Raw genomic sequence first — 10,703 nt, 5'->3', positions numbered from 1 at the left:
CAACGGGCCTACGGGCCCGGGGCGTGACAGGTATACTTTCGCGGAAAGCAGCGTGCACTATATTAATAAATTTAAAGCGCCTATTAGGCTACTAATTAAAGTTTTGTTTGGGCATAACTGCACCAGATGAATCTGACACAGTTGAATCAAAAACCTCAGAAGAAAGGAGCATCACAAAATTATCCCCAACTCCAGTTAACCTAAATAAAACACACATCAACTCAAAGAACACAACCTTGATAAATACAATACTCTCTTCGTTAGTGTTAGTAGCAGCCTAGTAGCCCATTACACACAGCTAGGAGTCCTCTTCTTGCTTAATTGTACAGAAAATCCACAATCTGCTGCTTGGACCGACAACAGCTCTTTTCAATGCAGAATCGTGTTTGTTTGCATGAATTATCTTGGAAATGGCATTGACCCACATAAGGGTTTCTCCACATTACACACCATCATATTTACAATTAAAGGTAGGGTTAATTTCACTTAACCCTCCCTGAATCTTGAGGGGTTTCGCACTTAACCCCCTTGAACTTGCCTCAGACACCCTGTACGTTGATGGGTCGCATAAATACCCCTAATTTTGTTAATATTTCCCTTTAATCCTTTTCAGGGGGGTTCTATTTCAAAAGGGCATTTCGATCATTTCACCATTAACAATTACTGATGCCAGGGCATGTAATGTAGAAACTGCAAAGTTCAATGGGGTAAGTGGAAATCCCCCAAAGTTCAGGAGGAGGTTAAAGTGAAATTTACCCTTATAACTAGCATCAAGAAACATAACTAACTCCTACGAGCATGCTCGAACCACTTGAGCTTCACAAATAATTCCCCAGATTCAACATCACAGAGTCTCAATCGAACATCCTGAACGATCTCACCATCAAGATAAGTCACGAAGCTGTCATCGAGGAGGCAATTATCGACCTCCGGAGCGACTTTCCTGAGCTTGGTCTCCCCAGAAGTGAGCTGGAGAGCGCGTTTGAGCTTGGATGAGGAAATGATGGGCTGGAGGCTGAGGTAGGCATGGCCCATCTCATCATCAGATTTGAACCGATCTTTGTCAAATACTTCCTGAAGATGGGGAGAAAAGATTAATATGGTGACATGCATTTCTTAGAATCATGATATGCTAAGCATATTTTTTTGGGATGTCTCACGTCCATCTAGTTATATAAATTGTACTTTTTTTATTCGCGAAAAGACATGAGATGTGATTTAGTCCCACATTTGAGGAAACAGATGGATATACACCTAAATATGTTTCGAGTCTAATGACTAAAATAGGGTTGATCTTTCCGATTCGATTGGGTCCAACTAAATTAGTCTAATCCATCTCCTTTACGGGTCTTTCCAACCCAAAAATACTCCTACCAAATATTTTATCCAGTTCCAAAAGAAGAAACATTTTTGTCCAATAGGGTCTGCAGATACACAAACTAGCTACATTCAAAAAACTAAAAAATAAATACATCAAATAAAAAAACGTACACACGCACACATATACGTAGACTCACAGGTGCACACACGTACAAAAGTGCAAAGACTTGAACGAAGACTCACAGATGCACCCATGAACAAAAGTGCAAAGACTTGAACACATAATGCAGAAAAACACAAACATGCACACGGGCGCGCACGCACACAGATAGAGATAGAAACTAATTGCTTGAATAATCTAACAAAAAAAATTCAGGTGGCATGTGATAGAAATTTCCAATGTTTAAACAGTCTAAAGTAACACGAAGAATACAAACCACAAACAAAATAATTTACAGGTAAGCCATTCAAGACTTGCTAAATTGCATCCTAGGAATTGAGCTGTAACATAATTAGAATGCTTTCCCAATAATGGTATGTAGCCAACGTACATGTAAACAGATCAAACTACTTGGTCTCATTTTTCATCCTTGTATGTCTTTTCATTCTTTGTAAGACGGATGTAAAATGGAAAAAGAAAGCATGCACACAACAATAGAAAGTGACCTATTATTACATTGAATAAGTAAGTTTAGGACAGCATCATCAGTCATTTTTTATGATGCTGCCTTATAGTTGATCAAGTGAGTGAGCTATCTTGAAAGCAACAAAAGAGCTGGTGTTCTAGACAAATTTGAAGTGGCAACATATCATCCTACTAAAAATTAGTTTTTCAAGGTAAGATAATGGCTAAAGCTACTTTTTTTTCTCTTTGGATTATTCGCTAGATTAGGTTTCATTGAAATAATGGACTCTTGTTTTTTTTTCAGGTAAGATATAAGTACACACCATAATGGACATAGTCAAAACATGTGTTATATGAAAGAGACAACTGATTTGTCCTTTACTTATTCTGACTTTTAAGCTAATGCCGCATTACTTAAGTAAAGCAAAGACTCTGTACCCTCAAAATAAATTAACGCAGAATGCCATATGCAAGTCAAAAAGTAGCGACATCCACGAAAGCACCAAAAACCTTTAGACGGTTTTTTGTTTCCCTTTAAACTATGGCAAATTGCCTTTTCTCTATGTTTTTATGCTTCAACTTTCCGAAGTAAAGACTATAGTCCCTTGTCAATAGGAATATATATGATGTCAAAAGCATGCCATAAATACACATAAATATCTAGAAAGAATGGGCAATTGTCAAAATTAGAAATAGACTATTTAACCAGCACTGGTTATCACAAGATAAATAATTTTTTCAAACGTTCAAAGATTGAATCACGAGGAACTCAGGAGCTCACCAATTTCAATTCGCTGAGAGGATCTTTTATAGAGAAGGTCAGCTCCTCGTTCCAAACAGGATTAAGGCAGCTGTTGATGACCTTGGTCTTAGCAGTCTAATGAAGAAGATGCAGTTGTAAGCAAGTGGAATACATTAAAGATCAAAATAAAAGCATGCAAGGCTACAGTTTCTCAACAAAAGAGTTGGATAAGTGAAAGGAATTTAACCAGCTTAAGTATGAAAGATCATCAAATGACATGTTACAAGCATCAGGATGAGGTAAGTGTTGGTTTTAAAAGTATGATATGCCCATCGTGTGACGAGGTCAATTTAAAGAAAGGAAGCATCAAAAGGCGATCTAAATCTTCTAAGCCCATCACCTCATAAAAACACAAATAGTCAAGTGACTAAAACATGAATCGAAGTATTTTCTATTTCAATTTTATAAAAAATAGACATAAGTTGAAAGTTTGTCAGATTGGACAAGGAAACATGAGCACTAGCCTACCCTGGTGAAGCTTTGACAGTATAAAAGGTAAGCCGATGGGGCAAAGGAAAGCGAAAAAGGCCTGAATTTTTGTACCCATCTCCGCTCAATTCCTTCAGTTGTATAGATTTGATTCTTCTAACGTTCTATGAAAATCATGTTTCAATTTTTTAGTGTTCTATGTACATTGATGTATCATCATGAAATCCCTTAATTGTGGAACGTGGAAGGAGCCATACGTGTTTACTCGACTCAAACACAATGTTACCAAAAATATGCTATCAAACTATGAAACGTTAAAAATTTTAATGGATTCACAAGGGCAGTTTTAGCCACTGGAGAAAGATTGATTTTAATGGTTGAAAAGGGTGATCAAACTATAGCGAATTGAACCTTGCATGCTATTAGTCAAGGGAAAAATTAGCAAGAATAAAAACACCAAATAAAGTGTGGAACAGATGTAAATTCTTCAGACAAAACAACAGACAAGCGACTTCTGAGCCCCGAAATAGAAGTAAAATGGTCATTTGTGCTCTGATTGGTTTCACACGGAAAGTTCGAGCACACTACCATTTAGTTTTTTTGTGAATTGGGAATTGCAGTTCCAGGAGGAATTCAAAATTCACCATTTCCACATGAAAATCTACTCCCAAACTGTGTTGGGTTTTACTTTCTCAGGTTATCAAAAGGTATTACGGAACACATGTAACTTACAAAAACAACAGTATAATTCAGGAACTCCATGTATACCTAACTTACAAATTGAAGTTGGGACTCTGAAAACTTCGACATTTCCCACCAAAAGTAAAACCAAATGATACAAAAGGATTGCTAATTAACATCGAAAGCCACATGATGAGATTCTATCCAGTGATCAAAATAGCTCATTTTCATCGCTTTTGTACTAAATCATAAATATCCAAACATTGAGCCTCTCAAGTATTACAGAACTAGTATACAAAAATTACCTGGTTTTCCACCTTGACTACAACGTAAGGATCGCTGCTCGTAAAATCCCTTATCACGAGCCTCTTCCCATGAACAATGGTCACTTTAAGAACTCCAATTGTTTCCCCCATTTCTTCGCCCTAGATACGTACATAGAAAAATTATTATTACCATTTAGCTACCAAACTGAGATTCCAAATACTCTCCCAATAGAAAAGACAGAAAAAGATAGCAAAAACTGTAGATTCATAGCCAAACTCTTTTAATCTAAATCAATTTGAGAATCCCAATATTCTCCTACTCAAAAACAATAATAAAAAAAAACTACTGCGCGTAAAAGAAACAGCAAGATCGGTTGATTCCCAAATCCAAGTGACGCCATTGAAAAAAGAGCCTCTTGGAATTAGCCCGAAAATGCATAGCAAGTTAAAAAGGAAAACAAAAAACCGGTGGAGGAGGGAAAAAAAGGTTCTTTCCCAAATTGTTAGCTTGAAAATCTAATCGGTAGCAAAGAGAAAAGCTTTGATTCGAGCTCCAAAATAGCATTAAAAAAAAGAGGGAAAAAGAAAATACAGCTTAAAACACACAAAGTTCCTAAAAATAGGCCTTGCAGGAAAAGTAGCGTCTTTTTCTTAAAAAAATAAAAACCCAATAATAACACCAAGATAAAATTTTAACCTGATGGCCGGAAAACCGCCGGTGGTATTCTTGCGATGGAGTGGTTTTCCGATGGAGAGGATGGGATAAAGATTTGGGAGTAATAAAGGACGACTCCCTTCAAAAAGATTTTAAGAAGAAAGTAGTTGGTGATTTTTAATACGCGGGCTTTGGGTCAACGGGGGTGAGCAGCACGCGCTTGTTACTGACACGTGTACTGTTGACTATATTATTTTTTTGTCTGCCTAAAAGAGGCATTGGCGGGACGATGCAGTATTCGCTGGCATTATGAAACCTTACTGAATTTTCTATTTTGCAACATAGATTCTATATAGAACAATTTTTCTAAACAGACCCATTTTTAAAAAAAAAATTTAAAACCCACTCTTTTTTTTATTTACCAAAACCGACCCGATTTTGTGATTAGCAGACTAATCATCTTCCTAAATAGTCGGGGTTGGCAACCCCGACTGTTTAGGACATTATTTTTAGGATTTAATGCTTCTAATTAGGGTTTAACACCGTCCTAAATAGTCGGGGTTACCAACCCCGACTATTTAGGAAGGTGATTAGTCTGCTAATCACAAAATCGGGTCGGTTTTGGTAAATAAAAAAAATAGTCGGTTTTAAAAAAAAATAAAATGGGTCTGTTTAGAAAAATTGTTCTTCTATATATAGTCACAACACGTGGCAACAGTAAATACCGTAACACAAGTATTAAAAAAAATATGGACCTTTGGCTATTTATGCTATAGTAATTTACTATATCATAAACGGTAAATCAAATCAAATGTATTAAAACTTGAATCATTCTTTAAGTATAAAGGAGTAGATATGATTTCTAAATCAAATGTATTGAAACGTTAATCATTCTTTAAGTATAGAAGAGTAGATATGATTTTTAATTTTAAACATATAATAATTAGGTTAAATGCATTAAAACTTAGAGGGAGACAAATTCAAAATACAGTGTTTAAAAAAATAGGAGGTCGTGCTTTGCACAAAGTGCACGCTAGTTAAGGTATATGGGGAAACCCCTAAGAAATTTATGGCTCCGCCACTAGTGACAAACTTTATGTACGTTAGACATTTTGGAGGAAATTCTTGGAAATCACGCTGTAGGCTGTCTAAAAATCACAATAGATAGCTTATCCCCCATCAAATACCGATGATGGAAATTACAATCTGACGACTTCCAGAAGGCCATAATTTGAAGACTTTCACGTAGATCGCTGAAGGTTACAATCTGACGATCTTCACGACAACTGATGAAAACTCTAATTCAACAGCCTTCACAATCAACATCGGGAGTTACAATCTGATGACTCTCATATTTTCAAGGAGCCAAGACGAAGGTTAAAAGGTGACGATCTTTACAACGCTCTAGCAAAAGAGACTACAAATTGACGGTCTCTTCATATTAAAACGCAGATATCTCTCAAACCGTAAGGAATTTGGCGAAACGGAGGAAGCGAACCGAAGCCTTTGGCTAGGTTCGGATGGCTCCGTCTCGTCGAGATAGCCGATTTTCATATATAATTCGTCCAATTCCGACTTACGGTTTGAAAGTTATGACCCGTTCTTCGCAGCAAGTTATGTTCTGAAGTCCGTCTGTAAGACTGCACTTCGCCTGAGCATTGGACTTAGCATGAAGTTCGTCGAGCCCACCTAAGGATCACCTCTGCATCCAAGATTCAAAACGCAGAGGTCATGCCCGCGTTCTAAACTCAAAACGCAGAGATCGTGACCTCATTTGAGATTCAAAACGCAGAGGTCGTGACTGCGTTCCAGATTCAAAACGCAGAGGTCGTGACTGCGTTCCAGATTCAAAACGCAGAGGTCATGACTGCGTTCCAGATTCCAAACGCAGAGTTCGTGGACTCAAAGCGCAGAGTCCATGCAGAACCCACCTCTGCGTTTCCCAAACACAAAACGCACACGGACTGTGCGTTCTCCAGCAGACATCTAACTCTGTGACGCAGAGTTAAAGCACAAACGCACACATAACGTGCGTTCTTCAACAAACTCAACCATGCGTCCCAAACTCTTGATGCAGAGTTGAATTTCAACGCACAAGCGACCTGTGCGTCTCCAATTCCAGAACGCATGCGGCCTGTGCGTTTCAAACCTTTGACAAAGGTTTAACTCTGCGTCTCAGGCCTTAGACGCAGAGTTATGGTCCAGAACGCCAAATTAGGCGTTTGACTTGTTCAAACATAAGCCGAACGGCCTCAAAACCGTTATCTCATGTTCTGAGGGATTTTCGCCCACTTAGAAACGGATTTAGGGGTTAGTTATACCCATAATCCCCCTATAAATAACCGACTTACTCAACTGAGTAAGGGGTTGACGTGTGCTGGCATTAAAACCGCTTAAGGTTAGCAGATCTCGGCAGCTAAACCGCACGGAGGAGGAGATTTCTCTGAAGATCAACAAACTACTCAGTAGTTAGCAAATCAAATCTGAGGGGATCCCTTCATCAACGGCGAATCAACTTGGCTATCAACCGAATCTTCGGTCCTAACAACTCTGTTACAGAGTTTCAACTCGTTCTGAGTTCTGAAACTCCTTTAAGAGTTTGTAATTAAACTTGCAACGCAGGTTAATTACATCAATCAGTTATTCGGTTTTCAACAACTCTTTTCAGAGTTTCCAACTCGTTCTGAGTTTCTTATACTCGTTAAGAGTTCTAAACCGAGTTCATCACACAAATCAATCGTTCTCGTGAGATAGTACGGTCGGATCGTCAACGGAGAGCAAGTTCGACGCAAGCACTCGAAGGAAGCACTCCATCGCTACCAAGAAGAACCCAGTTTTAAACAAAGGGGAGAATCAAATTCATTCTCCTCTCTTTTGTAATCGGAATCCAATTGTAATCGATTGTGAGAGAATACAAATCAATTTTTCTTTCATTGTCTTTTTACATCAAATTTTCCACAAACACACGCACATAAGAAAAGACAGGGTTGACAAACTTTATGTACCTTAGGGGCTGTTTGGTTGTTGTTGGTAAAGTTGTGTATTTATGACACAACTTGGAAAGTTGTTGTCCACCTCATCAATTTTACTTATATACTTTTCTTTGTTTGTTTTTGATTCCATTGGAATCATAAATTGCTTGTTTGGTTTACAAATGTAACTTTTATTGTTTGTTTGGAAAGTGTAAAAAGTGGTCCCTACACAAATGATCATATTGGTTGGAATTATTTTTTATTATTTTTTCCTGATTTCAATGTCAGCTTTCTCCTAAAATCATGTCTTTTTTTTATAAAATCACTTTACAAGCCACATCAGCATATGAAATCACTTTACACTATTTTCACAACTACAAACAAATAATTGAAAGTGATGAAAGCTGACATTGGGACCCATTTTTTTACACTTTCCATCCTTTTACATGGTAAAAACATACAACCAAACAGCCCCTTAGAAATTTTGGAGGAATTTCTTGGAAATCACGTAGGCAAGAGGTGACAGGGTTACGCGAAGTTTAGAGATAACGATTTGTAATGTTACATTGATTTGGTAATTTGTTTCTATTTTAACCATTTCCACTTTTATTGTTATTTTATTTATACCGGTTATATTAGTTATTTACATCAAAAAAATATATTGTGGGACGCTTATATCATGATCTTTCTAGTTCTTATATAATTTTGTTGGAAGCTTTGTCATGAAAAGGCAATTTTGCCTTTGTGAATAGTCCCACATTGGGAAATGAGATGAATAGTGAAGGGTATATAATGGTTCTCTCTTTATTGGGCTTTGAATAGTGTTTTGGGTTTTGTGGGCTTTGCATATCTACCACACGCGCGCGCGCCACGCCTCGCCCGCACGCCTCGCCGCAGCCGCACAAGCACACCCTTTTGCTTCTCAAGTTTTTATTTTTGCACATTTTACACATTCTGTAACGACTGCATGCGGGTAACGGAAGCAAAAAACGTGTGTAACGGTCCCTTGGATTCAGCGAGGGTTACACCTTTCATCACCTATAAAAGGAGGCTTGGAGCTCATTCAGAATCACACCAACGAAGAGGAAATCTTCTAAACTCTCTATTCTTATACCTCCAAGAAATTTCAGCTACATATTTTCTATTCTTTGGGCAACCGTTTTCGTCTGAGCATAAGCTCTGTGACTCACGCCCGAGTTATTTTCTATTCTTTGGGCAACCGTTTTCGTCTGAGCATAAGCTCTGTGACTCACGCCCGAGTGCAGAGCCTGACCGATTCCGGGGGTTTTTACCGCTAGGGGAGAGAGGACAAATTGCGCCAGGACGATAGGCGGGTCCTTAATCTTCTAGGGCAGTGATATCACGACTGTTCCCGAACAGGCCTGAATTTTCTAACTCTTGAATTTGTTTTATATTTTATATCCCTGTTTTAACAGCAATCTAGAAGATTAATTAATAATTTTTGCTGTTAAGTTAATTAGTAAAAAAAGGAAAAAAGGGGAAAAAATATTGTTCATCGGGATTACTGTTCACCCGAATTTTATATATTAATAATTACTTGTTGTATTAGTTAATTGTTTTAATTTGTTGCATCTAAATTAGGTATAAAATAAAAAAAAATATTTCTTTGTAGCTTCTATACTCAATTTCTGCATCTGTCAATTTTCATAGTAAAGAAACAAAAAATCTTTAAATGAACCGGTTCAAGTTTTCTTGGATTAGTTGGTGTCTAAGGTAAGGTTTAAGGGTTGCGTAAAGCGCTCTGCAAGAAACGAGGTACTTAATAGATCATTGATCAACCTCTAGTACTATCCTTACCTGGCCAAACTACCCGAGTAAAACTTTAATCTTTTCACTTTTAGAGTTTTTGGTTAAGAGCAGGTTTAATTAAGTTTCTGGTCTAGTAGTATTAACAAAATAATCCTTTATTTGATCAGATTATATCTACCTAGACTAGTAAACTTGAATTGGACTTATGGCAATTCCTGATTATTCTAAAAGTGTCAAACCTGAGAAGTTCACCGGTGTTAACTATAAATGGTGGGCTAATCAGATGAAATACTGGCTTACTATCTTAGGTCTTTTATCTGCTATTGACACTTCTGAGTCATCTACTAGTGGTTCTCAACCTTTGACTCCTGATCCTGCTCAACCTGCTCCTTCTACTTCTGGTTCTGGTGCTAGCTCCTTTTCTAGCGCTATGAAACCAGAAGAAATCAACTATCATTGTTGTCATAGGATCCTTAGTGCACTTGCGGACAACCTTTATGACATATATTATGAATTCAAAAGTGTAAAAGACCTATGGAATGCTCTTGAAGCAGAATATGTCTATGATGATGCCGGAATTCTGCGTTTCACCTCCTCCTCCTTCAATAAGTTTATGATGGTTGATGACAAGCCCATTAATGAACAAATTCATGAATTCCTAGATTTCCTTCGTCATCTCCAATCAAAAGGAAACACTTTTACTGACGACTATAAAGTTTCCTGTTTGATTGATAAACTTCCTCCCTCCTGGTCAAGATTTGCTGGAGATCTCCGACACAAGCAAGGAGATCTAACCTTAACTGAAGCCCTCAAGGCTATTCGTATTGAAGACCAGCACAGGCAAAATTCCAACACCAAGAATGAAACAAAAGCTAAAGTAAACTTGGTAGATGATAAGCCTAAATCTAAGAATTTCAAACCCAAAGGGAAGAAATTCAAGAAAAATCAACAATCTTTCAACAAATCTTTTAACAAATCCTCCTTCAAATCAAATCCCAATTCTTCCAGCCATAAATCTGATGAGAAGTTCTGCTTTGTCTGTGGTAGAACCAACCACATGGCTCACAACTATTTCTTTCGGAAGAAGGAACCGGCCAAACCTGCCCCTAAAGGAAATGAATCCAACAAAGTTAATATGATTGAAATGAATCCAACCTCCTTCAGGTTAGCCTCTTCATCTCAT

The 10,703-nt window shown here is 37.6% G+C and overlaps 1 protein-coding gene across 1 annotated transcript; it reads right to left on the bottom strand.

Moving 5' to 3' along the window:
* LOC109824046 (protein C2-DOMAIN ABA-RELATED 11) lies at positions 222-4,921 on the bottom strand. Its single transcript, XM_020390602.1, has 4 exons — positions 4,821-4,921; positions 4,163-4,282; positions 2,727-2,822; positions 222-1,074 (listed from the first exon to the last, which is right to left on the bottom strand). Exons 2-4 carry the CDS (start codon positions 4,271-4,273, stop codon positions 784-786), a joined length of 498 nt encoding a protein of 165 aa, XP_020246191.1. The 5' UTR covers positions 4,274-4,282; positions 4,821-4,921; the 3' UTR covers positions 222-783.

This window comes from Asparagus officinalis, chromosome 1, assembly GCF_001876935.1.
Source record: "Asparagus officinalis chromosome 1, Aspof.V1, whole genome shotgun sequence".
In the NCBI taxonomy this organism is placed as follows: domain Eukaryota; kingdom Viridiplantae; phylum Streptophyta; class Magnoliopsida; order Asparagales; family Asparagaceae; genus Asparagus; species Asparagus officinalis.
This window is presented reverse-complemented; position numbering and strand designations above follow the sequence as displayed.

Coding starts and splice junctions, on each gene's coding strand:
- LOC109824046 (XM_020390602.1), bottom strand. CDS start 4,273: ATGGGGGAAACAATTGGAGTTCTTAAAGTGACCATTGTTCATGGGAAG. Junction 2,823..4,162: donor TAGTCAAGGTGGAAAACCAG/GTAATTTTTGTA, acceptor CTTCTTCATTAG/ACTGCTAAGACCAAGGTCAT. Junction 1,075..2,726: donor CTCTCAGCGAATTGAAATTG/GTGAGCTCCTGA, acceptor CCCCATCTTCAG/GAAGTATTTGACAAAGATCG.